Here is a 27,400-nt window from a genome sequence, read left to right on the forward strand (position 1 = left end):
GTGTAGGGGTAGCATGTGTAAGTGTTTACTGAGAGGTGTTATTTAGGTGAGGAAGATGTGATGTAGTCAAGGGTAGAGTAATGTGTGGTAATATTAGCAAAGGTTTATAGACTGGTATAGAGTGACACAGGTAGAATTTAGAGGAATTGTTTGGAAAGTGAGTAAGGTAAATAAGTTGATAGTATAGAAGGAGTTGGTATATAGAAATGGTTAGATTAGGAATTTACAATGAGGGATGTAATGGTTTGGATGTTTAGTGTGCTAAACAAGAAATAAGGAGTGATGTATGGAGTAATTGCAGTATAATAGAATAGTGAGGGAAATTGGAGGAGTATGTTACTGTCCTGTGGTGTGTGGATGATGGGTGTGTAGTCGGCGTGGAGAATGTGTTTTGTGATATGATTGGTTGTGGGTGAAGTGGGGAGTGGCTAGTTGAATATAAGTTTAGATGTAGCAAGGATGAGTGGGATTTAGAGGTAGGGTGAATGGTGCATGAAGGACCTTGTGACCAGAAGACCAAGATTCTACAAAAACTATCAGCCAACAAAAGACCACAGGTTGGTGTAAAACTTCAATACATCTAGTAGGCTTCTGTATCTTTTAGCCGTATTAAATAACCAGTGAGCAGGTTAGTAGGATGAAAATTCAATAATTAAAACCAATTGGTTGGATGGTAGAAGATAGGTTCATAGATTAGTACTAGGCTAACTGCCCTTGTGAGCCATTTTAAGCCTAGCCAATTATCCCTTGTGAGACTCAAACTCTGTACCTTGTGTTTGTAAGGCAAACACCTTAACCATTAGGCCACCCTCCTAACCATACTATACTTAAGTGTGATTAAGGTAAAAATGGTTGAAAATATAGAAAATCCAGTGTGAGGATGGGAGGAACTAACCCTAGCATCCTACTAAGTGTGCATGCCACTAAACTGTTTTAATTGCAATAAAATGACCTTGATAACAAATTTACAAAGAGACTAACATACATTGCTATACAAGCTTGTTTGTAGCCTGAGCTGATGTTTGAAAAAAAAAAAAACACTCTTCCACCTACTGAACTAGCTGACTTTAATGATTTGGCATTTCTGTCCTTGATCACCCTGGGTTTCAGAGTTCGGGATCCTTTCTGTTAAGCTTCTATATCTATTTTCCTACAAGAAGGGGTGAACAAACCCATCTATCATTCCACCAGTTATCACAAGAATAAATTTTGAATTATCCCATTAAATGCTTGACTTTTTTCCTGAATTTTTTAAGCATGGTGGATGTCTTCTCCTTGGTATAGATGTCCATAGATGTCTCAGATTTTATGTAGACAGAACTAACTCTTTCTGAAAGGAAGAGCAGTGTTTCGTAACTTTTACCAAATCCAAGTTTGGTATGAAAGTTTTAAATGCAATCATTCCAGATGTTAGCTAAATGTATTAAATTCTATCACAATAAATATCGAAAGTCTTTGCTTACAGCTCTCAGTACAATCTGCAAAAACTACGGCTATGTCTACTGCTTTTTTGTAATTACACTATTAATGACATCTGTACAGCTGCAGCCTGTTAGCTGGAAATAACTTCCATGATTAAGGCTTCCTTCCTATCTGTCATCATGTATGGAATGTTCTCTTGATGGTAGCTACCCAAGAGGATTTCTGGAGATTCTGTCCTAGAGATTACAAAAGATGAACCTCTTCTTATAAGACACAAAAAATTAGATAGATACTGTAATGACAGACTCATCTCCAGTAATATACCTTTCCTCTACCTGCAACTGGCAGGATATCTTATATTCATAGGTGATTACTATGCTAATGGCACAAGAGCTCTTACAAGCCTAGCCGTTAATACCCAGGATATGACAATATTATATCTTAATTCCCTAGATATGGGATGGAGTAGAATCAGGGTAGTGAATCTCTGGAGCCCTGAATCATTTTACAGATTGCCTCTGTCCATAAGAGACATGGGCAGTACCCTGGGAGTGAATTTATGGTTCCCCATCTATTTATCCATATATTTTTTGAAGGATGGGCTTTGTTTTGCAAAGATGGGAAGCTTATTCCATAAATGAGGTAGCCTTTGGGGTTCAAATCTGTCTCTCCAGCAAGTTCTGTTAGAGTCACAAATAAGGTTCAGGTCCATGGAATGTGTAACCCTAGCATAATTGTTATTTTGAATATGTAGCATTTTCATCAGGGCTGGATCAGGGAATACCTTGTAGGTAAGGCATACGTCAGCTCTCAACAAATAATAGGAGACAGAGTGAATCTTTGGGGCTGCTCCAACTGATGTAACTGCCTGGTTAGGTACATGCAGAAGGGAGCATTGTACTCAATTTTGGGCCTGATGAGGGCCAAGCACAATGGCACTATTATTTCCTTTGACCTTGATGTCATGCCTTTACTTATAAGTTGAACCACACCGAAGGGGTTCCTCACTACTGTGGCTACCTGGTGGTCAAAGTTTAGGTTACTGTCTATCTGTGTTCCTAGGTCCCTCACCACTGGGGCTACTTTTACACGTGCTATCAGTATAATTTGCAGGGATATCTGATTTACCAAAGGGTATGATTACACATTTTTAATATTTAGTCTCAGACCATGGTTTTGGCACCAGTCATTTGTCACTTTTAGGCCTGTTTGTAGGATGTCAACATTGTTTTGGAATTCAGTGATTGCTCCTAACTTACTATCATAGGTGAACTTGGTGAGCCAGAGGCCCCCAACATTAGTCTTTACTTCAGAGAAGTATATACAAAAGAGGAGGGATCCCAACACTGAGCCCTGCGAGAAAATGTTAGTAACAGGTTTCTTATCGTAGGTGGATTCACCTTGTCTTGTCTGGAATATCTTCTTCTCTCTCCTTTATCTTTTTTTTCCTTTGCTCATCACTATAACAAGAACTAAAGAGTGGGAAATGAGTGACACATGATGGGAAACAGGAAGGTTCCAAACAGCCTTGAGATAATTTTATCTTCTGAACAGTCTGAATGCTGGTGAGATTAGTACACAAGATTATTGAAGATGAACTTCTTCATACAACTCTGTCATATTGTAAGCATATAACTTTTATGTTTTTAGCATAATGAAAAACTTTTACGCGGATTCTCCATCTTAATAAAGCTATAAATAATGTTCATTAGATTGTCGTTATTTAGAATGATATGCAGTTTTCAAGCTACAACTTTCTAACTGTAGACGGTGTAGAAACGGGAAGGCTGCATTTGCAAAGACCTTATTTTATTTGTCTTTCTAATGTAAGGCTTATACCAACAGCTGCTTTTGTCTACTGTATATATGGATTAGCCATGTACTTGTTTAAAACTCGCATTAATAAAAAAACAGGCTACATATTAGAATGCATTCCTTTAATTGCCAAAATTATTTTGTAATAAAGGCTGCATGGATCCATAGGAGCTCTGTGACATCCGTTACTGTTTAATATGGATGATCATTAGTATAGCTCATGATCGTCATGAGGGCCTGCCAGGTTTCCTGTGCTGTTGGAATGATCTGGTTAGCTGGAAGAATAAAACCATAGCGACCAGTATCACGCAGCTCAAATGTGTAGGAGTACTTTATGCCTTGATTGTAGGTCCAGTCAATAGTTCCACCACTTGCTTGGTCTAGGTAGGACAAAATATAGTCAGCCAGTTGTGCATAAAATTCAAACATTTTATATGCAGCAATAAATAACAATAGATATGGTTATCAAGAATAAGCTTCTTACTAATTGTTTATCATGAATCTTAAATAAGAAATATTGCTGCTGTTAAACAGATCATAAAAAAATAGCAATGCATATTCTTTTTATATGTGGTCAAAAAATATTTAGTAGTGAGGATCATGATAGGAACAACATATGCAGACATCATGTACTAAGGAACGTTTCTCTCCAGGCTTAGGTTCATAGATTAGTACTAAGCTAACTGCCCTTTCGAGCCATTTTAAGCTTAGCTAGTTATCCCTTGTGAGACTCAAACCCTGCACTTTGTGTTTGTAAGGCAAACACCTTAACCATTAGGCCACCCTCCCTACCCAGCTTCCTCTGAAAACGAGCACTGCTCAGTCGGACTTTCCCAGTACACAAAAGCCAATGCACTAATAAATAAATAAATGTACTTCCTGTAGACAAACAAGGTGAATAGTGGTAGCTTTCAGATTTCCTAAGCCTGACAAAGTAGGGGATTTAGAGCTGATATTGGGGAGTATTTTTTTTATAGAAAGATTTCTGCTGTAACTGTCTAAACTGAGGAGATGTATTTTACATGGTTCAGACATATCCCTTTGAGTTAAAAACAATCAAATCTTCCATTAGATGAAATACACCAGTTGAAACTTGAACAAGTCACTGAAAATAATTTTTTTTACAGGAATACTCCCACACCATTCTTACTCATAGAAAAAAGATTATTGCGGGCACACAAACAGTGCCATCAGTGATTTCATGTGGGTGTTAGCAGTCATCCAAATGCAGACTGGAGAAGTGTACTTAAGTTTAAATCAAATTCAGTGCCAGTGGCCAGAAGTAATGAGTGCATGCCATTGTGACAAAAAAATCTAAATGCAAATGATCTAACACAACTGATCTAAACACACCATCTAATCCAGCATAACTCAGCAAAGAAAATTAAACTACTGAAAAATTAATTTGTTTCAGTGGGGGGCAAGCACCCCTTTATGCCCATGTTTGGGGCTTCACCCCCTGCACATTTCTAACTTACTTATAATGATCCCAGGGTTGCACTTGAGTGGAAAAAAGGGAAAATATTGGAAGTGCATCACCAGCTGGTACAACCAACACATTTTGATAAAGCAAACTAATATTGTGAATGAATCTATAAGAAAATAATACCAATATTGAAAAAAAATCATAAACTTTCATTTTTATCAGAGTTATGTGTAGTAAATTGTACTGGAGAATATCTTTATCTCAAATGTGTCTAGAACACTTTTTTAGGCTGCTTGTGATTAGATAAATTGATAGACCATTTGAATGGAACCGATATATTAATAAAATACACTGATTTTTTTCAACAGTAGCTTTGTTCAGCATCTCTTTAGTCGACAAAATTTGATCAGCTAAGCAGATGTTTGACAGGTGTGCAAGATCACACAGTTATTGTGGTTTAGAAATATGCCCTTTCCCCAGTATTGTGCAATTTCAGAATTAGCATATATATTTAGCAGAGTGGAGGTTATTGCTCGGCACTTGTGCAGTAATGTGTTGACATTTACATTGTCGTTTTGTGGTTGACAGTTTTACAGACAACATTTGGATGTTTCAGCTATATTCAGTACATCCATATACACGAGTCTATGTCAAATGTGTAAACTATACAAAGTTTAACCACTAAGACACAGATGAATACCATTTTGATTCACAAAGATTTGAATACATAAAATTTCAAATCAAACAGATTCAGAGAAAAACAAACTTTTTTTTGATGGGGGCTATGCCTCCCTGCACGCAATAGCCCCCGCTAACTACATACAGCAACACTGAGATCACACTAGTGGGGAAAGGGTATTTGCTTGAGCTGGTTATAGCTCAGGTGGATGTAAAGGATCCCACAGCACCTAGCAACAAGAGAAGGGCAAGTTCACGATGCCCTGGCCAAATTTCACCTGGTAGTATAAATACCACCTTAGGTCTCCCCTAAAGACAGGCTGCTAGTCTAGTGTTTACCCAGTCAATAAAGGACAAATAAAATAAATTCCCCGACTCCCACTGTACCAAAATCTGAATATCCTAAAAAATAGCAACATTCAAAAAGTCCATTTTCAAACATTGCAGCCGATAATTTAAGTGCTCAAATTCTTGAGAGTTTGAGCTTTTGAATGTAACCCATACATGTACAGACATACACACACACACACACACACACACACACACACACACATAGCAAGTTAAGGCACATAGATGACTACTAGGTGTTTAGACACTATTTATTTCCATACACACTTCAATGGTTAGTGTAAGATCCAAAAGCAGAGGTGCAGATGTCTTATTCCTCCCATTTTGCATCCTGCCCAGCCTAATGTGCATTTCCAACAAGTATGACATCCTTTGGGGAAATCATTATTTATGCAAAAATTTAGATTTACTAACTAACTAAATAAAATAGTATGATTTTGAAGTGTAGGTCTATGCTCACCTACTCTCTATATGCCTTATTCCCTACTATCCATGCTACTGATGCATCTCTAAACAAATGTGGCCATAAAATAAAATGAAATAACTGGATTCATAACACATTGTTGTTAGCATAACACGACATCAGCCAGTTCTTCCCAGCTTGCATTGCATGCATCTGTTTTATTGGCTTGCAAGATGTTAAAAGTATAATGTTTAATGTAGCAGTTGTATATTTTTATGCATAGTATTTGAATCTTCTTCAGTTCTTGTTTTAAATGTTGGGGAACAGCAGTGGTGAATTGGATAGCGTTAGAAATCTTATTTGTTTTTTATGTATGCATTTGTTAGCCAGGTATGTGGGCTGGTCCAGAGATCTTTTTCAGCCCTGACCTGGTCCTAAAGATTACCAGAACAATAATATACAAAGACAAATTCCAAAAGAATTGCTCTCAGTGGAATTCACTTATTCTGAGAGTGACTTACTCTGAGAGGAACTCTTTTGGAATCTAGTTCCTGTAGTAAGCCTGTTTGTAGATAGTCCAACCACAAATAAAGATATTCCCAGCGGTACAAATACCTCTCTGTTTGCAGCAACAGTTGTAACAACAGATCCAAATATTAACGCTGAGAGGTAACCAAGGCACACATAAAAATCCAGTGTAAAGAATTCGATAAATTCAGACTTGTATAAATGAAATAAAAACTGGTTTATTACTAATACAACTGGTAAGCGCTTTCACCGTATCTTCGTCAGACTGTTTGTAGATAGGCCTTACACCGAAGTAAGTCACTGACACTGAGAGCAAATCTTTAGGAATCCTGCCCCCTCTAGGCCTTACACCGAAGTAAGTCACTGACACTGAGAGCAAATATTTAGGAATCCTGCCCCCTCTTTTTAGATAGGCCTTACACCAAAGTTACTTACTTACAGTGTGAGCAAGTCTTTTGGAATCAGGCCATCAATATACAAGTGAATAAATGACAGTAATCATATTGTTTCAAATTACACTTTCACAGACACTCAGCAGGTAATAATATAACACAGTCATAAGTCAGCACTACATATCTAGACATTTATATGCAAATACATAGTGTGAGTATGTATGTATGTGTATAAAACTATTACAAGTAAAACTGTAATTATTCATTTAATTTTAGTGTGGTTTTCAACACTCTGCAACATATTTAAATATTTCCTGACTCATTTTCCATACTGGCTTGCAGATGCTGCATAAATGCTGTATATCATCTTTGTGAAAATAAATACTTTTCAGGTGCCAGGCTTCATGTGCATTTCCCATTTTACTAGTTTATCTGTTTTGATCAGTGGTAGTCATTATATATAACAACATATACATCTAATAAAAATGTTGTGTCACTAAGTGTCATTCTAAGGAAAATTAAGGAAGCTCTATGTCAAAGTGCTGTTTTATTGTTAAAATATGGCTCACCCTTCAGGTATTTGACAATTTTCAGACTGGTTGTAATTGTTTCTTCTATGAAGCATGGTTCCAAAAGATTAAAAATATAAATTTTATTATTTTAACCCATTACTAGCAAACAAGTAATGAAGGATTGCAGTTTTGTCCATTTAATGCTGGGTGTGCACCTAATAGGGATAACAAACTTAACAGAAATATTGCTGTTCTCTGTGACCTAGGCATTTACTTATATCATGTTAATATAATAATGTTCCCATTTTAATAAAAACAGAATTGTACTTACAAATTGTTGAAACAATACTGCCGTATCTGTAGGCTGTTCCATACAGAGATGTCAGAGCAGCAATTGCATTTTTGGCAAGGGTATTCTGCAGAAGAACATGGGCGACAAAGTAAATACAATAATGTGCAACATATCCGAAGAACACTACATTTTGAAACAGGTGTTCTACAGTGAGGCATAAATGACATAAAATATTGTTCAGACAAAAGCTGCAGAGTATTGCTATTGATTACAAAGCAGAATACATCCCTTATAAAACTACATATCACAGAAACCGTGAGTTATGGTAGTGAAAAACTGCACCACCCATACAGTGACAACAGCTAAGCATTTTCTATTCTGTAGATGGTTTCATTCTGCTTCCCTGCTTTATCTGCACCACTGCTTTCATTATGAATTGTAACTCTGATTCTGAAATACATAGCGACAGATGATGGCTGGGTGTGGCAGATGCTAGATGTTTGAAACAGTAGAACATTAGATATAACTAGTTACCAAACAACCAAACATTTGGTTTTACCCCTGCTGTTGGCCAGTCATCAGCCCCCTCTTGCCCAAGACTTCAGTGACGGCGGCTACCATTTAGGCAGCTGTGGTCTGAGAATGTTTCCTTTTATTTACACCCTATTCCCTGCACCTACGTATTAACAACCCCATGGGTGAAACATGAAATAGGCATCAGTCACTGCACTCTTCCTCATTTCTGCGAGGGACAGACAGTTGGAATACACCACCCACTCAGAGACGACAGCACACAGTTGTTTCTCGGTCCTCACCGGGGAAACAACTTTCACAAATGTACCATGAGTACTCATACCTCCCTCTGTCCTAGGATGGGCATGCTCACCCTGTCTGCCTGCAGCAAGCACCAAAGCCACTATTCCAACTCAAGTCACCTGGGCCATAGTCAGAGATTTATCCCTTTACATCACTAGTGCAGGCTTGAGCCAAACAATGGATTGTAATGATATACAAGAAAAAAATGAAGTGGAAATAAGTATACAATAATATTTTGTTCCTATTATTTTATTATTTTATCTGCCCTTTTTTGGGTTAACATTTAGGTGAAAGTTTCAGCATCAACAACATGCACAAATTTATTCTGCAAGCTTCTCATTAATCATGTCAAGATTTTTATGGAAAAGAAGAACATATTTCTGGATGGTGATCCATAACTTACTGTGAAGTGGTAAACCTCATTGACTTGGATATCAGTAAGTTCAAATTGTGGGTTGTAAGGAGAGGGTGGAATCATTGACAAATATTGATATCTGACTGTAGCTTCTAGTAGAGCTGAAGGCATAATATGTGCTAAACCAAGGAACAGAGGGAGCTCTGTCTTTATATTGAAACCACATCTCCATGACTACACATATATTGAAGTGTTCAAGTTGTAGGAATCCCTCAGGTTTGGGTATTGAATTGTTCAGACTCCTGGACGTGAGTAGAGGTACCTTAATGTGTTCCAAATCAAAAATTCCTGCATTGGTATATCCAGTTGATAGACTTTGTCTGAATGTGAATTATGAAGACAGCAAAAGCTTTGGCCAGAAGGTGAAAGCTGGGTGACAGAGGTGCAGACTACCTCTGGCAAAGCAGGAAGGTTTGTTTGATATCTGATCCCTTGCTGATGCACATTGTATTCCTCAAGAATGACAGCATCTACATAAGACATTGTTACAATCAATCCTTTTTTCTTTGAATCTCAGCATCAATCTGGGCAGTGGTATGATATTACTCATGACCAGTGTTTTACCTTTCTTGGACACATGCCTAGCTAATTCCATCATGTGTTTTGCTTGAACCTCTGTGTAAAATGCCTTACATTATTCACCCCCTACCTATGCCACTGTGAAACTGTAGTCATATTTTTCAGGGTAGAGAAATATGGCAGATCTTGTTATTTCACGGCTCCTGACTAGGAAAGACAGCTAACCATCACCCTTTTCTTATGCAGCCAGGGCAGAGTGATGCCAGTGTACCGTCCTACAGGGTCCAGATATTAACATTACCATGGGTGAGTGCAGACTATGCAAACCTTGAAGGCTTGGGGTCAGCAGTGTTGTGACTCATGGCTGTTTGCACACTGGCTATGGAAGCGTGCAGTGAAGGTAGGGTTGTTATGATGTGACCTAATAGTAGACATGCTTATGCTTCCTTCGGTAAGGTTCTCTTGATAATCTCAGCATAAGTTAATGCAGTCTCCATGAATAGTGCTGTGGGTAGGTTTATATGATGATTAGTGGGTGGAGTTTACTGTGAAAGGGCAAACTTCAGGTTCAATAAATACCTATAGTTCTCACAAACTGAGTAAGTATAAAGCAGTGACAAATGCCTTTGGTAAGCATGAGGCACTAACTGATCAATATAGCAAGTATTAAAAGGCTGGCTACAAAAGGAGCAAGGACTGATTGAGCCTCCATACTGGCCAGTAGGAAAGAACAGGTATAGGGATACAGCTATTTACCAAAACTGATATAGCCAGACAATAAAATGATTTGGACTAAGATAAAGGTTAGAATATGAGGATGCTTGCAGTAGTGGCAAGTAGGGACAACAACCCAGTGATAACAAGTGCAAAGGATTAGATGAATAACTTCAAGCAAGTGGGATAAAAGCACTAAAGAAACAAGTTCCAAAGGTCACACAGGTAACTCTAACCACAGTAAGGGTATATCAGATAAGCTAACAAGAAACTGTACAAGTGCAGCAACAGTATCCTATATATATTAGATAACATCTCCCCAGCAAGTACAAATATGGTAAAGAATATCAGATACATTCACACCAATAACTCGAAGTGCATTATCAGTAAATTGTTTTAGTTAACCACTCACAGTAAACAGTAGTGAGCAATTGTAAGCAATGACAGACAGCAAGAGAGCAACCAGCTGACACTTCACAGCAGAGTAACCAGTAGTGAGCAATGCTAAGCAATGACAGACAGCAAGAGAGCAACCAGCTGACACTTCACAGCAGAGTAACCAGTAGTGAGCAATGCTAAGCAATGACAGACAGCAAGACAGCAACCAGCTGACACTTCACAGCAGAGTAACCAGTAGTGAGCAATGCTAAGCAAAGACAGACAGCAAGAGAGCAACCAGCTGACACTTCACAGCAGAGAACTAGTGATGAGCAGTAGTGGAGGCAGTGAGAGGCAACACTGAAAATAGTAATGCTGTCTAGTGCAACAGGTAACTTAACCTGGGTGGCCATACTGATCAAAGGTGCAGTTATTAACAATGTAATGTGCTTTCTTTCCTAGCTAATATCTATAAGTCCCTTAGCAGGGATTCCCTGTAAAAGGACAGACTATACAATCCCAAGCAGTCTTGTCACAGTATTACTAGTCCAGTGCTTCAAATGTTTATTGTCAAAAGAAGTGTTACAAGGAGCTAGAATGTCTATGCATGTGAGGTGAGGGGGAAAGGTGTAAAGAACACAGACTCAGTATTTAGTTACAGCAGGTGTATTTAGTTAGTATGACCCAGTATTTAGTTATAGCAGATATATTTTGTTACCATGCTCTTTTTCTTGATACCCCTATCTCCATATTAACAAAATTATAAAGTGGTAGCCATTCCTAATTTTTTTTTATCTTTCTGCCCCTATGCTTGCCAACCATTATTTACCCCCCCCCCCGCCGATCAGACTAAGACCATTAATTCTGTCATACACAGGACATATCCAATACCATATGAGATTACAGCCATCCAGAGAACCAGTCATACAGGTAGCCATGAGAGTTACTTGTGCTTTTATTAACAACCTGACAACTGAGGGCATTTCTATGGCCGTAACCCCACCTCTGTCTGGAGGACGAACTATCTGTATCATCATATGGAACCAGTATGCCTTCCACCACACAAGTGCATGCTTCTAATGACCCACTAACAAAGCCTACCACCAAATGGTGATTTGGTGAGTCACAGCCTGCCTTTAGGAAATGCAGAATATCATCCACCCCTCCTTTGAGGGAAGAGGCCTGCATGGCCTCTGCTCCATCATACCCTCCCCCAGCCCTGCCTGCACCATCAAGCACCCAATTCGTTAATCAAACTTGGGTCACCTGGGCCATTATTCCTCTCTTCCACCAGTGCATGCTTGCACTGAAATTTAATAGTAATGTCAAGACTACATACTATTATTTCAAGAATGACCTTCATTAGAGCAAGAGTGATGATGCAGGTATCATAGTTGGCATTCTATACTGATACTTACTGATGGCAATGACAATGGGACACTGAGTCAATGCCTCACCCTTCAATTTGATTGTTCTATCTGCTGGCCACTTTCATTGTGCCCACTATCATTAACATTACAACGTTGGCCATCTGGTGTTCAGGAAATTATATGAGGTATCTAGAGAGTGGGGATTCACCACAGAGCCTCCAGGAAGATGTCCCAACTTTATTAAAATGTTCAGTTTCGAAAGGCATCCCTAGGGGAATAGAATATGCATTAAAAATGAAAGTAAAAATGCATGGAGCACTAAACAAGGAATAATACCCAGGAAGGTGGGAATTACATGGGAATACCAGACAGCACAGAGGTGTCCTAAATCCCAACACCACAGGTGTTATTTCACTGGCAATCCCCAGTTATGCTCAACTGGAGGACATTACTACCACACTTAAAATGAGTTATATTCAACATTTGAAAAATTAACAATTAAATATTTAATGCTCATTTTTGACAAAAAATACTTCCTGCAACTGGGAGTGTAATGAGTTGGCAGACTAAAGATTCCCTGCAGACTGCTTTGTCAGAGATGCTGCGTGAGCAAATTGGTGTAACTAAGGAAATTATTTTTTTGGGCTATGATACAGAATCAGAATTGCCTAGACACAGTAAGGCCTTGCGGAGTCTAATTATGGTAGCCGCCAAAAAAGCAGTTACTAGAAAATGGAAATCAAAGACTAAGCCAACTTTACTAGAAGTAGTGAACATAGTAACAGAGAGAAAACTGGAAATGGGATCTTTAGAAAAGGGTAGGAGCAAATTACATAGACAAAAATGGGAATTGTGGGAACAATACATGCAGAAGAGGAACGAGTTTTAAAAGAAGGCAGAATTTGAATGAGCTATGTAATGTTTGAATGACAATGACTGGATAGATTATAAATGATGTATAATGTTTGCAAGTACAATTCTGTTAACGTAGTTTGTAATGTATAATGTTTGCAACTGGAATTGGGTCAGGATGGTTTGATTTCATTTATATAAATGTAAGATTGCCTATGTCATATGTGATCATTTAATAAAGATGCTTCTTGTCTAAAAAAATACTTCTTGCAACTTATATTTTGTAGGATGAGAGACACTATTTTTAAGTTCATTTTTTCAACTTCTGCAAAACACAACCCTGTTAGAAAAGTACTTGTTCACTTGAATTTGTTCTTGAAAATACATACATACAAATATTTCAGGCATGGGCAATGATGCTCTCCTAGCCTTCCAATATACAAAAACAGTCCTTCCCATAATGTGTCCAAGTTGTTCTAAAACATGAAATAAAAAAAAAAAACACTAGGCAGAACAGCTTCCTCCACAAAAATAGCAAGCATCCCAAGCATGTCACCCAGAATGTTTTAAAAGGGCATATTTACAGAGTAATGAGATTGTACGACAACATTCAGTTGGGTTTAGCACTTGACTCTCTCAAGCGGGACTTTTTAGATAGAGGTTACAAAGAGGCAGAGATTGAATCTCAAATTAATGCTGCATAGGAAGAAAGGGAAGGAAATGTAGAGCCTATTTTGCCAACCATACTCCACCTGATGCCCCACAAGCAACCGTAGCTGTGAAAGATATTTTCAGAGTCTCTCTACCTTACTTTAGGGACATCAATAAATATTGTGAGTTCATTAAACAGAATTGGAATATCCTACACACTATTGATGCTCCAGGGATCTAAACCTTGTCATCACAATAAACAAAACATGCTGGAGGGATAGGTTCCTGACCCAGAGACTCCCCAGACTCTGGAATAGATTTCCAATACATGTCAAGCAGAGTGCCTCTTTGGCCCTCTTCAAAAGGAACCTTGACGATTGGATGGGAGAAAGGAAATTCACCCCGGGGATCACGTCAGTCGCCCTGTTAGACAGGGTTCCAGGGAAGTAAATAGTGTGGGAAGAAATAGCCAGGGAATTGTTATGGCTAGGCTTGTATAGGCCCTAGCGCCGATAGCCTAGTACCAACCTATAAAAGGGACTATAGACAGCACACCACATTTTGCATTTAAAAATAATAAGTCCTTGAAGAAATATTTGTGCTGTAAACCATAACTCTGTATCAAAGGGACTCAGTCTTTCAGGCATGGGGCTTATTCTTGTAGACCATGTTCAGCCTGTAAGTATATACTTACAACCTATATACATCCTCATGTTAACTTTAAAATCAAACTTGATTTTATGCTGACTGCAGAACTCCAAATATTGTTTATTTTGCAAGCTGCCAGGTCTGTCATGCCTTCTACATAGGCAAAACTAATAGACCACTCAAGGACAGGATTCTCGCACAGTACAGGGACATTAGGAACCAGAAAGACACAAATGCCTTAGCACAACATATTGGTTTGCATGGCTCAGAACACACTTTTAAGTTCTTTGTACTCCAGGTTTTGGATGCGAGTATTAGAGGGGGTGATACATCTAATAAAACAGAAAGGGCTGAACAGAAATGGATCTTGGTTTTGAAAGCAGGGAAACTGCTTGGTTTAAATGGCATTTCCAGCCTTAAACCATTCTTGAAAGCATGCCCACTTAAAGATTAATGTTGTTTTTAAACTTAGATTTAATTTGCATTGTTTCTTTTGTATTTATAACAATTGTTGCATTGCTTGTGTGTGTACATTTTAGTTGATTTATGAGATATGAATATGACAGCTGATTGCTTTTGCTTTCTTTTTAAACTCATGTCTTTCTATTTGTTTATTAGTCTGAAGAAGCGATAGTGTTATCGCGAAAGAGCTCACTTTCATTACTTTCTATTTTATTAAATAAATAGAGGTTTTTGCCTAGCCATGTTGGTTTGGTACTTGATTTTTACTTCAAGTTTGCACAGTTTTCTTGTACCGCACCTCTCACCTGTTCCTGCATATTTTTTGCTTTTTGTGGATTGTTCTAAAACATTTGGTAGTCTATTCTATACATTAGCTACTCCCAGAAAACCAATTAATATATCTCTCATTCCTCTATAATCTGCTTTACATGTATTTTCTACTGCTCTTTGAAAACACCAAACATTCCCAGAGGTAGTTGACTCTCAATGCCCTATATACCTGAATAAGGTCTCCTCTTAAATATCTATATAAGACACTATACAGATTCAGATATTTTAATCTTATGTTTGCAGTTCCATGAAATTAATATATTAATATATTATCAGTTTTCCTACTGGGATTTTAAGTGTGAAGACTTTGAGAAAGGCAAATAATTTTTAATGGTAATAGTCTAAGTTTAATACAGGAATAACTTGTCTCAGTTCCTGATGAATAATTTAATTCAGCAGCAGGGTTATCTTGTGGCACTGGCTGCTGGGCTGCAGACCCTCCTACGAAACCATAGCACAAATATTATCATTTTTATTATTAAATTTTAAATAAAAGAAATAATCATTATTGGTTTGTTGAAATTTTGATGAACTGGAAATTAACATAAGCAACTTTGCATGCACAGAGTTCTGCATTCTGTTTAAAAAACTGGCCCCTCAACAGGGCTGATTTGAAAACCAGCCATGTGTTATCAGAAGTCTTCCTGCCACTCTGAAATGGTGGAATGCCACATCAGAGGAGGCTGATTAGGCTGCTGTATGAAGCAGCAAAGACTACATCCTATTGGTTGGGCTGTCTGAGGTGACAGGAACCTGATTAATAAAGGTGGGGTAATATTTTTTTTTTTAACATTTTATTCATTCATTCATTTTCTAACAAAGACTATGCATGTTGGCTAGGACCGTAAATATTAATTACTATCTCGAAATAATCAGGGATAAGACAAATTAGGAACACTTTTGAAAATTAATAGTATTAACTTGAAAAGTTGAGACAATAACAGAATGTGAATTAAATATTTTCTGAAGTAAAAGAAGTCTACAACTCTAAAGACTGGAATTAATTAAAAAGTTTAATCTACCTTTTCTCGCCACATTGACAGTAGGGATTAACAGGGACACAGAGCAAGATTCTGAGCCAAAATTTGGGATATTTGAGACTGATTTTGTGTGTTTGTGAAATGATTGTTGAGAGGGAGTTGGGGTTATACTGTATGCATCAGAAAACAGAAATAAATTCTTTGTGTATTTATTCATTCGATTGTGTGTGTGTGTGTGTGTGTGTGTGTATGCATCAGAAAATGGAAATAAATTCTTTGTGTATTTATTCAGTCATTTGATTGTGTGTGTGTGTGTGTTATGTAATTGCTCACAGTCATCCCTGATTTCCTGATTTTGCAAAATGTCTGATTCTATCCGATAGTTTGGTATGTTCCTTGTAACTTTTCTGTATTTTATTTGCCAAATCAGGAAGGACTGCAGTCAGTGAACAATGTCAAACCCTAGAGTTTCAGACTTGGTAACCTTCAGAAAAAGTATGTTAATGCAAAATGTGTTGTTCTAGCAACTTTCTATGCTAAGGGCAATACCTGTCCCTGTTGTTGGCCCTTTGTCATCCATTATGTTTTTAGCTTTCGCCTTGACTGTTTAGTTAAGAGATTGAGGGGTAAATTTGGGAGTTGCAGTAGGTTACACACTGAGCATTGAGCTGAGAAGATACATCTGTGGCAGTTATGTATGCATTCATTAATTTGATCACAAATGTCTAAGGTGTATAGTCACAGTCGTGTAAGTGGCTATAAATGATAGGTATGTTTGTGTGTTAAAATGAATTATTCTGAGTAATTGTTATTAATTTCCGTTTATTACATGTATACAGTCAATAAATGTGGCTTTAATTGCTGGATAGAGGGGCTGTTTTCATATACAAATGACTGACCCTGTTGTCATTTTCTCAAGTTACGCATTAATTATTCTGTTTTTACAGAATTAACATGCATTTGTGTGAAGCCAGTTGGAATACATTACTATGGCTGTGTTGTGCCCAGTCAATAAAGGAGCTGTAACTGATGACTATAGGGGTTGTCTGTGATAAAATTTACTGCTTGTGTAGATAAGGAATTGTGGTATATATAGAAGTAGCAAGCTATTTTTTACTTTCCATCAGAAATATCAACACTGTACACAACTGGTGACTACCTGTGGCAGTTGGGCAGGATGTTTGTGATAGCAATTGATCATTGGTCCACTGCTGCATCAAAGGTCCACATTGTTGAATGTCATCTCATCCACAATGCAGGCCATTGAATCCTACACCTATCCCCCATTAATTATATATACCAACTCTGAGCTCGCACTACAGTGAGGAAAAAACAAATTTCCTGATCCCTACTGAAACACAATGTCAAAATGGTTTGACAGCCTGCATTGTAAATTAAATGATGCATTTGATAAAGTGGCCATTCAATTATGTGACATAGACCCAATTTATATATATATCCCTTCAAACATTAGTCATATCAGCTTATTGGAAACTACTGTCTCATTAGATTTGAACATTAAGCTTTATACACAACTTATTTTTCCGTGGAGCAAAAAAAAAAAAAGATTGAATTTCTTTATTTATTTATAATTTTTGTTGGATCATCATTGGATGAAAAGGTTCTAAAAAAGCAGCTCTTAAGATGCACTTCAGAGCATCCAGAACCCAATGACTTCTGGGGCTTACCTGTCCAAGACCCCTGGCTTAATTTAGTTGCTTCTACATCATTTATTCCAGGGGAGCCCTAGCTGGTTAGGGTGTACATTTTAAGGATTGAGGTTTAAAGGATGAGATGCATATGTATGTAGTCAATGAAGTGGCTACAATGAATGGGTACTGAGGCTGCCTGTTGGTGAAAGTGACTGACACAATTTATTATTTGAATACAAATAATGGTCATGTACCAGAGCCCTACTCCATTACAGTTAGACCCACCCACTGAATTTCTTCCTGCAGCCCCTCCCTTTGCTTTTGAGTCAACAGGTACCACTGTTTAGAAGTAGTCAGAACTCAGATATATGAAAAAGGTATGATAGTTGTTTCATCCACCGATGATGGAAAATTATGCTGCTTTCAGCATTTGCAATCTTTCTGAAGGAAGGTAATTGCAAGTGTAGGAGATGCAACAGTTTTTTAAAATAGTCCCCTGCAGTTATTTTTGTTTTTGTTTTTCTGAAGTTCAGTTTTATGTTTAAGTCTTGTAGTTAGCAGTGCTCAGTGATGCTACTCTGATCTACTATTTTCTGGGGTTCTCCTACATCTCAGAGGGCTTTACCCAGAATGCTTGCATGGCATGCTACTAGGTAATGTGCAAACACTGCTTCACTTGAATATTTCCAGTTTGGACCCTCCGTTCTGTTGGCAGTGCCCACTTTAATCTAAAGGTAAGTCTAACAACACTTTGAAATAGTAACTGTCAGATGGTAGAAAGCACATTACATGAAACCAGCATCATCATGACAGACAAGCAGGTATAGTAAATATCGCTACCTGATATTCATTTACAAATAAGGCTGCTTGGCAATGTGAGCACTTACACTTCAGGTCAATCCTTTCATCTCACTGTCTGGAAGCCAATCTGTCTTATCTTGTTTAAAATACTAAAACATGATTCACTGGAGATTGCTAGAATTGTTTTCCTAAGTATAGGTATCTACAGATGTCTTACTCCTGCCTTTACAGAGCCCATCAGTTCTTGTGAACTGACTTGGAGTAAACAAATGCGATACAATTAGGTGACTTTGTGCTGATTTAATTTCCACAAACTCTAAATGTGAAACTTATCACTCTGATCGAGCTTTTGGAGCAAATTAGTACTCCTGTGACACTCCAGAAATGGACCTTTCTTTTGTCACACAGAAGTAGTGCACTGCTTTGTGATATCTATCCCAGTAAAATAAATAAATAAATAAATAAATAAATAATTTTCTTCTCAAAACAGAGGCTAACGTTGTTTTCCATCTAGCTGTAGTTTACGTCAACATGTTACTGTGGGAAAATGTAATTGACTTGCATTGATAATATTTTGTTTGCAACATATTTTCTACTGCAATTATTCTGAGACAGACTTTTGGCTAAAAAGTTTCATCTTACCTGATATCGTCTTAGGCTGAACTCTATGCATTCTTTTACAATTATACAAACATTCCAGGAATTTTAGTACTCATTGTAGTAATCCTGAGTAAATGATGGACTTTTGCAGCATGCTGCTATGCTATTATATAAAAAAATTCGACTTACCAGTTCACTAGCATGTGGAACTTGAGTATAGGTGTAGCCATAAGGGTACAACAGCATCTGTGAGTAGCTGTGAATAGAGATGAATGCCTTGATGTTGCCATTTGCTTTCACAAAGTTTACTATGGCTTTCACCTCAGCCTCAGAGTGGGCATAGGGACCACGATAGGTCTCGGAGCAAGAGAGTCCAGAAGATCCTGCACCTAAGACAACCAAATGTAACCATGAAAAATTAATGCAGTAAGTCCACAAGAATTTAACAACATGTGGGCTCTTCTAAAATATTCCAAGAATGTATCATTATTATTATTATACTATTTTATTATTATACAGCATATGTTAAAATAAAGCACATCAGAAAGTACAACAGTTATGTATTGCTTGATGTTCATTTTAAGATGCTGGGATTTAGACAGCATGGAATAAATACATACTTGTATAAGTAAACACATACACACCTTGGCTGTAGGTGATTTAGTCATGTTGACTAATATCATCAAAAAGTGGAATGGGTGTTTGTTGTTGCTGAATGAATTGATGACCTGGCCTACTGCAACCTATATTAGGGACCCATGTTAACAGTGGGGGGGATCTATGCACCCCTGTTTTCCAGTGTGTGCCCATCATAAAGCCAGACGGCCCTGAATTAATAAGCTACTAGGCTTACCTGGAAATAGCTCTGCTGAGCAAAAACTAGACATAAAACAAATCAACCTGCCAAAAATGAACTAAGGATTGCTAGACTGAATATAGGTTCACTGACAGGTTGCAACTTGAAGTGGATGACATGATGGTAAGGAGGAGATTGGACACCCTGTTTATCCAGAAGACATAGTGGAAGTGCAGCAAAATCACTTGGCTTGGGATCCAGAACAGTGAATATTGACAAAAATTGAAGTTATTCCAGGGAAGGATATATATGCCCTTACCCAATGTTTTGTGACATTGCAGCTGGTAGGTATTAGGTATAATTAGCAAGGAATGTGGTTGGTGCAGAGGAATGTCTTGCACCCTGTTCCCATACACCCCAAAAACATTGGTTTTAGGGGTGTGTGTGGTAAGGTATTGTCAATATTCAGTGTTTATATAGTTCTATGGCATTAAGGGAGTTAGATATATTTGTGTTGACATTTAGGCCCATTAAGGTGTTTAGATTATTTTACGTGTGTGTGTGTGTGTGTGTGTGTGTGTGTGTGTGTTAGTCTTATATCACTTCTCACTCCTGAAAGTGTATCTAAGTGCTAATCAGCTGGTGTACCCTTCTCTCCTTTAACCATGTATCTACAGTACTTTCTCTTTCCACTTCAGCTTGATCTTTGACATCAAATCAAAATCCTCAAATTTATTGCTCACAAATATTTACTACTTTATTATAATGAAACTTATGTTTATTCAATATATGTCAATATATGTTTGTTACAATACTGCAGGATTTGACTTAAGTTCATGTACTTGAACATTTTTGCTTTATCCTGTGTCTGTATTGTAGTTGTTATCCTATGTGACTTTTATTCTTTGTATTAATGTACAAACTGTATACTTTTTGTGTAGGAATCTTCTCCCCCTGGGCCTCCACTGTTGCCCATTTGGATGTTCCTGAACAACAAACGGAACTGAATAAATAAAATATAAATATAAAAGTCAGCAGTACTCAAAATGGGAACGTCTATCTAAAGAAGCTCAAAGCAGGATATAAGTACAGATATGGGTGACCCTTTACTATCAACTTTTAGCTGATGGGACCTTGAGAATAACATTTTAGTTATCCATTGGAGCAGGACTCCAATAGATGACCCCAAAATTGGAGAATGCACTTGAAATGATGTGACAGAGAGGGGGTATGCTCCACAGCCTCTCTGCAAATGATTCTGCAAGAATCTTTCTAGATGCCAACCCTTCTTCTTTGATGGTCATTCTACAGACAAAAATGCTTCAACTGGTAATTAAGTGTGTAAGGGAAAACCCTTATGTGATGGTACCTGTTGAAAGGACTCATGAAAGGATCTTATGGCTTCCCAGTGACTAGACCCACTAGATTGAGACTCCCAGACTTGATTCCATTGTGTTTACAGCTACCCTTAAAAAGGCTTGGACACCAGAGTCATGTTGTCCATCCTCCATGATAAGGAATCAAGGGTGATGGACAGATTTGGGAAGTGTGTTTATTCATCTCATTGTTTCCTTGAGGGTGGTATCCATGATTCCCCTTTTCTAGGCTGTACAACAGAGTTCTACAGTGGATCCTGAAAGCTCAGTAGCCATAGTTATCAGATCCAATGACACAATGCAGGAACATATTCAAGGATCACATACTAAATTAAATTTCTGATGTTGGTTTCCCACTCCAAACATTAACTTTGAATAATGCATTCCAAGTGTTTTCTCCTCTACTGGCAGTCGCCTCCAATTCTGTGCCCTAAGGTGGGGGGGCACTGCAAGGTCAGATCATCAAAGACATATGATCACAGATAGAAGTCAGTCTACACATCAATGTTCTGGAGACGAGGACAGTCCACTTCAGCTTTCAGATCTTTCAGGCCTTATTCCCTCAAAGTGCTATAGCCTTCCACAGTGACAGCATGGCAGTGGTTTATTAAATAAACATGTGAAGGAGAGGTTCATTCTTACCACCTTTGTTAAAAATCAGTAAGGGTATGGGGATGAACTATGTCAACAGGATACTTCTTGATTCACAAGTCACATTCTAAGGAAGCAACTCTGTAATGGACAGATTTAGTCTCTACTTACGATGCCTTATGAATGGTGCTCTTCAGTCTATAAGTCATGCAGAAACATTCCCATCACTGGGGGAAGTCTTGCTATGGCCTCTTTTCATTCTCTTCCAACAGGAAGGGCAGAAAATTCTTTACCTTTGTCATTCCTCTGGAGGAATTAGTCCCATTTTTCTTATTTTGAACTTAAAACAGTAAACTATGAAGACCAAGTCCAAAGTCATTTTCATGAGTCCATTTTTGCCTCAAGCAAGTGTGGTTTCCACTCACATGCCTCATCTTCTGAAGATGCCTGTACATATGAGGCTCTCCAGATCTCTTCTGACCCATCTCTACTGCAAGTTTGACCATATCTCCACTCCATTCATCTAACTGCATGTCTTCTACACTTTATGTACTGACCAGGGACTCTTCTATCTCATCATGGAAGTTTATAGATTGGTACTAGGCTAACTTTCCCATGTGGGCCATTTTAAGTCTAGCCAATTATCCCATGTGAAAATCAAATCCTGCACCTTGTGTCTGTGAGTTAAACTGACCTCCCAACTTGTGCAGGTATTTACCTCTGTCCAGTGGCCTAATAATAAAACACATACAAGTGTAAGTGAAAACATGTTTGTATGTTACTGTGTTAAGATTTTTGTCCTTCTACATCTCCAGTTCCTGCAGTGCTAGACCATCTTTCTAAGATTATTGAGACAGGATTGAGTTTTTCATCCATAAAGGTGAACTTTGAAGCCATTTCCAATTTTCAACAAGATTCTGTAAGACATTTGAAAGTATGTGCAGCCTTTTTGGTTGGCCCATTGAAACAGACACAATGTGTTCATCTCCAACAGTAATCTAGGCTGGAGAATGGACTAGAATTGCTGGTTAGAGTCAACCAAGAGATAGACCTGGCAAACTACTGCAATATCTCTGCCATGAAAACTCTTTCGCTGATTTGGATAACTGCTCTTAGGATTGCCATGAGTCAGTCACACCTTGATGGCAAAACACACACATACACACATAAACAAAACATTTTTGAGAAGCACTTTCCTTAGTCCACCTCCCATCAAGTATCCTGTCCCTCCAAAGGATTTGAATTTTCTTTTAGAGCAATTTGCTTCTAGAGCTGAAATTTTTACGTGGAAAATCCTTATCCAAATGGTCACTACTATAGCCAGAGGAGTTTCTGAACCTCGAGCATTAAGTGCCAATCCTCCATATTTGATTTTTCACTAATATAGAGGTTCACTGTGAACAAACCCATTATTTATGCTCAAATTAGCCATCGAGACAACACTTAATTAGTTTTACAAACTGCCTTTATTATTTCCTGACTATTTTAATACAGATGAATTTTTACTCTGCTATGTGGATGTCCATTGGTAGCTCAGCTATTAATGGACAGAACCATATCTTTGAAGAAAGATTCATAATTGCTTTTATGTTTTTTTCTGACAATAATTTGAGATCTAAGTTTTCTAAAATTATTGATCCTGATGGTGTACTGTTTATATTAAATTATTTCATGAAATTGCTTGTGTAACAGCTACATGGGCTCACTGAACACTCTCTCAAGACTCTATATACCAGATGTGACCTGTACATCTAGGTCTTCTTATATAGCCAAAGTTATCTGAGGTATGTTCTCAAGAAGATGACCACTCTAGGGGATAAGCATGGGACTCTGCCTACTGTTAATAAAGAGGGACCTCTTCATAACTAGTATGAAAGTTAGGTACTTACCATAACATTAGAACTGGATGAGGACTCCATCCACATCAACATCAACCACCATTCTTCCTCCTGCCTATTGCAGACACAGTCTAGAGGTCTTTGATGATTTTATGATGTTTTAGGTTTTGTCTTAGTGTTGCATGACTGAGATATGGATATAAAGTTATTTTGCAGAGCACCACGGGTAAAAAGGACAGAGCTATCAGCCTAGAAAAGTTTCACATACCTAGTCACCTAATGACCTCTTCATCCAGATCTAAGTTTATGCTAAGTATATAATTTTAATTTATTGCATTCCCAGGCTTGTAAGGCACTTGTCCTTTGGACTTTCCTTACAATGTTCATGGTGTATATGGTAACATCTGTTCAACTTAATGCCCAACGGCTGTCTCTTAGAGACTTGACCTTATTCATGTTAACCTAAATGAAGCTTGAGAGGTCACCAAAAACTGCTACTTATATATTGTGGAACGACTAAGATATTGAATTACATTTTTAGAGTATGTTTTGAAATTAATTTCACAGTTGCCGCAAGCTTTTTCCTTTTTTTGTATGTACCTAGCAATCACTTATCATTGTATCATTGTGAAATAAACTGCTATGTACATTGCAGGAAATGATGGCCTTTACATGCATTGTGTATTTGTTTCTAAGTATGTCTGTACTACCTGCTTTGTGTGCCCAGGACTTCATGCAAGACCTTATCTGTTGGCATCCATCAGCAGGTTCGTCCACAATGGAGTACCCTCACATCTTTTACTGACAGGGATGAGCCACATAAACCACTCTTCTCCACCCTGATTCACTAAACAATCCAAGATGTCTAGCAGTAGTCAGGGCTGCTTGTGGATCACTACCATATTAGTAAAACAGAGTACAGTGAACCATTACATGATATCAAACTGATGGTGTGTCAAAATATCTCTAAAAGTAAATCTAATGAAAACATAGATTTGTGGTGTTTTGGAAAAAAAGTTACTGGTTGTTAAACTCCTCTAATGGAAGGTATGGTTTGCCATGTTTGGATATGAGCTCTATATTGTAAGATATCAGAGAAACCAAGAAAGTTCTACACACACACACTCTGGTTTAGGAGGCAAAATATATAACGAGAAAGTTTATTTCATTATAAACAACCTTAGATGAGAAGGTTTGCACACTGACAGTAATTTTGAAATTATTTTGAACAAAATTGCAAGTTACAATGTATACATATATCAAAGTCCATGAGTGTAGGCAGAAGTGGAGAGAGAAAGCTAAGATTAATTGTGGCAGAAGTAAATAATCATTTTAAATAGAAGAAACTTGAGGAGATGCAACATACAAAATATTTAGTAATCTGAGAATCCAATCTGAAATGTGATATTTGAAACAGAACTAAGGAGATCCTTGACAGTTGTTCTGCTTTATTTATTTTTTTATTTATTTATTAGACATTTGTTAACCGAGACCTTTTATTAGCAGGGACCCGAGGAGAAAAGCTCCAACAAAACAGTTACATAAAATTCAAATGGATACAGGAGAGCAAAAATTAGAAAAATAAAGTATACAAAAAATATTTTTACAAAGCAGACATCTAAAAATTATATATATATGGATTCACTTTATAACCTCGAAATGCTGAAATATCGAATTTCAGTATCTCGAGACTATAAAACCGAATCCACAAAACACTGACAAACAAAAACCGCGAAACCACATAACCGAAAACACCGCACACACTACACTAAACATACAACACAACACCCACATCACAACATAAACAAAAAAACAACACACATACACAACTCACACACACATAAGCAGGGGGGCCAGCCCCCCTGCACCCCCCACCCCCTACTTATATATACTAACTCCGAGATCGCACAAACACAACACAAAAGCTCGCTCACACACGCACATTCTCCAATCCCTCACACACACTCTAACTCCCACTCAAAACCCTTACAAAACACTCACTTACCTGACATAACACCTACATCCAAACACGGCACCGCGCACCAACAAAACACAAACCCGTACATTACATAGCGCAACTTCATAACCGCGAATTCGACATATTTTCGACATACGTCAAATTCGCGATTATGAACGTTCGCTATTTTTAACATTCGACTTTATAGCTTCGAGATACTGAAATTCGACATTTCAGTATTTCGATGTTATAAAGTGAACCTATATATATATATAGATAGATATTTTTTTTGACAGGAGTAGTATGAATGAAGATGAGTCAAAAGAGAAGCAAAATGCCAACAGTATGAGCTAGGAAGAATAGCTAAAGAGAGACTTGACATCTTATTTTGTATATTGCAGTATCAAGGATAAGTGTATGCATATTCCAGTTTTAGTTTTTAAATCAAACATTTTAAACTGTATTCTAACTTCTTCAATATACCAAGGCATGTGGACAAGGTGAGTACTGACACTGCAGTCTTACTGTATGAGACTACTATATAGCTGTAAATACACTGAAAGACAGACTTCGTTATGTTGCATGACACTATATTTTTTAAATAGAGCTGGTTGTTAACTGTGTAGTGTGTTACTTATGAAATAACTCAGCTAAGCCAAATTTGCTGTTATTACCTCCAAAGCCTGCATCCCAGTTCCTGTTTGGATCTACTCCAACACAAGAATTCCCAGCATATATTGACCTGGTTTTACGCCACATACGGTCCTGTAATGCAAAAGTAAGAATGATAAGGCATTAATCATCGCCACAGTTATTTACTGAGAATGTTTTTTTACAGTTTTAAAATAGCTTTTTTTGGTTGAATGCATTCATACTGTACAATATACTCTATAATAAGTGAATGTAAGCTTAATGGAGAGTTTAGGAAAGCAACATCTACTATCTGTGACTTACACAACAGAAGTAAATACTGCAGACAATGCAAACTGACCAGTTAGAACTTAAAGCAAACATGCATAATCATTGTTCTGTACAGCAGCTGTTTAGTTTTAACGTTCCTTTCTACCTTTTTTTCCCTTATACCTCTGTTACATAATGGTCAAACCTCCTAAATATACACAATTGTTTTCATTGCTTTGTTTCTCTACAAAATATTGTACACGTTCATACCCTGCCCACTGTGATGAAAGCAGACATGTAACATGCTAAATGAATTACAGACTGATACAGAGTTTCAGCTGTTAACACTGAACATCATTTTGTCAATTGTACTATTCTTCATTGTATTCAGGTACCCTGTCAGCATTTTTAAAATCCAGTTCTTCAGTGAGGCAAACAATGCCAAAATAATCCCTTGTAAAGCAAAATTCTTTTAATTCTCAAATGATCTATTTACAATACATGAAGCATCCTTAGGCACAAAGAATGAATAAATTACAAACTTGCTACAGCTAGGTTTCTCTATCACAATCTGTTAAATGGAGCACAGATGTATGGTCCTCACTATAACAAGGTTCAACATTAGTCACACACCCAGTGAAACCAGTGCACACTTTAAGCCAAGCCGCAACTCAGTTAAAGCAAGTGCATCCTCTGGACAAAATACCACGTTATGAAAGACTATTTGGAGAACAACAAAAGACCTAAACACAAAACAGAATCTGAACACATGAAATGAAAGGAGAGAACATGGACATCACAGTAGGAAACTTCCTTTACCTATATAAGAAAAGAATGAAGTCAATCAGTAGGATCCAGCTACGTTAAGAAGAGTCAATCAGAGATTTATACATGTATCTCATAATCCTTACACACAAATATCCAGGATTTCATAAGAA

The 27,400-nt window shown here is 37.6% G+C and overlaps 1 protein-coding gene across 2 annotated transcripts in view; it reads right to left on the minus strand.

Moving 5' to 3' along the window:
- Positions 1–3,420: 3,420 nt before the first annotated feature.
- Positions 3,421–27,400, minus strand: part of LOC122814877 (carboxypeptidase A1-like) — a 69,833-nt gene continuing 45,853 nt past the window's right edge. For both annotated transcript variants that reach the window (XM_044087151.1, XM_044087150.1), the window contains exons 8-11: positions 26,237–26,327; positions 19,194–19,393; positions 7,856–7,940; positions 3,421–3,617 (exon numbers count right to left, since the gene is read on the minus strand). In XM_044087151.1, coding sequence (XP_043943086.1) covers positions 3,430–3,617; positions 7,856–7,940; positions 19,194–19,393; positions 26,237–26,327 — 564 coding nt within the window. In that variant the 3' untranslated portion in view covers positions 3,421–3,429. The remainder of the gene's footprint in view (positions 3,618–7,855; positions 7,941–19,193; positions 19,394–26,236; positions 26,328–27,400) is intronic.

The sequence above is a fragment of the Protopterus annectens genome, chromosome 11.part0, assembly GCF_019279795.1.
Source record: "Protopterus annectens isolate FY-2018-M chromosome 11.part0, PAN1.0, whole genome shotgun sequence".
NCBI lineage: Eukaryota > Metazoa > Chordata > Ceratodontiformes > Protopteridae > Protopterus > Protopterus annectens.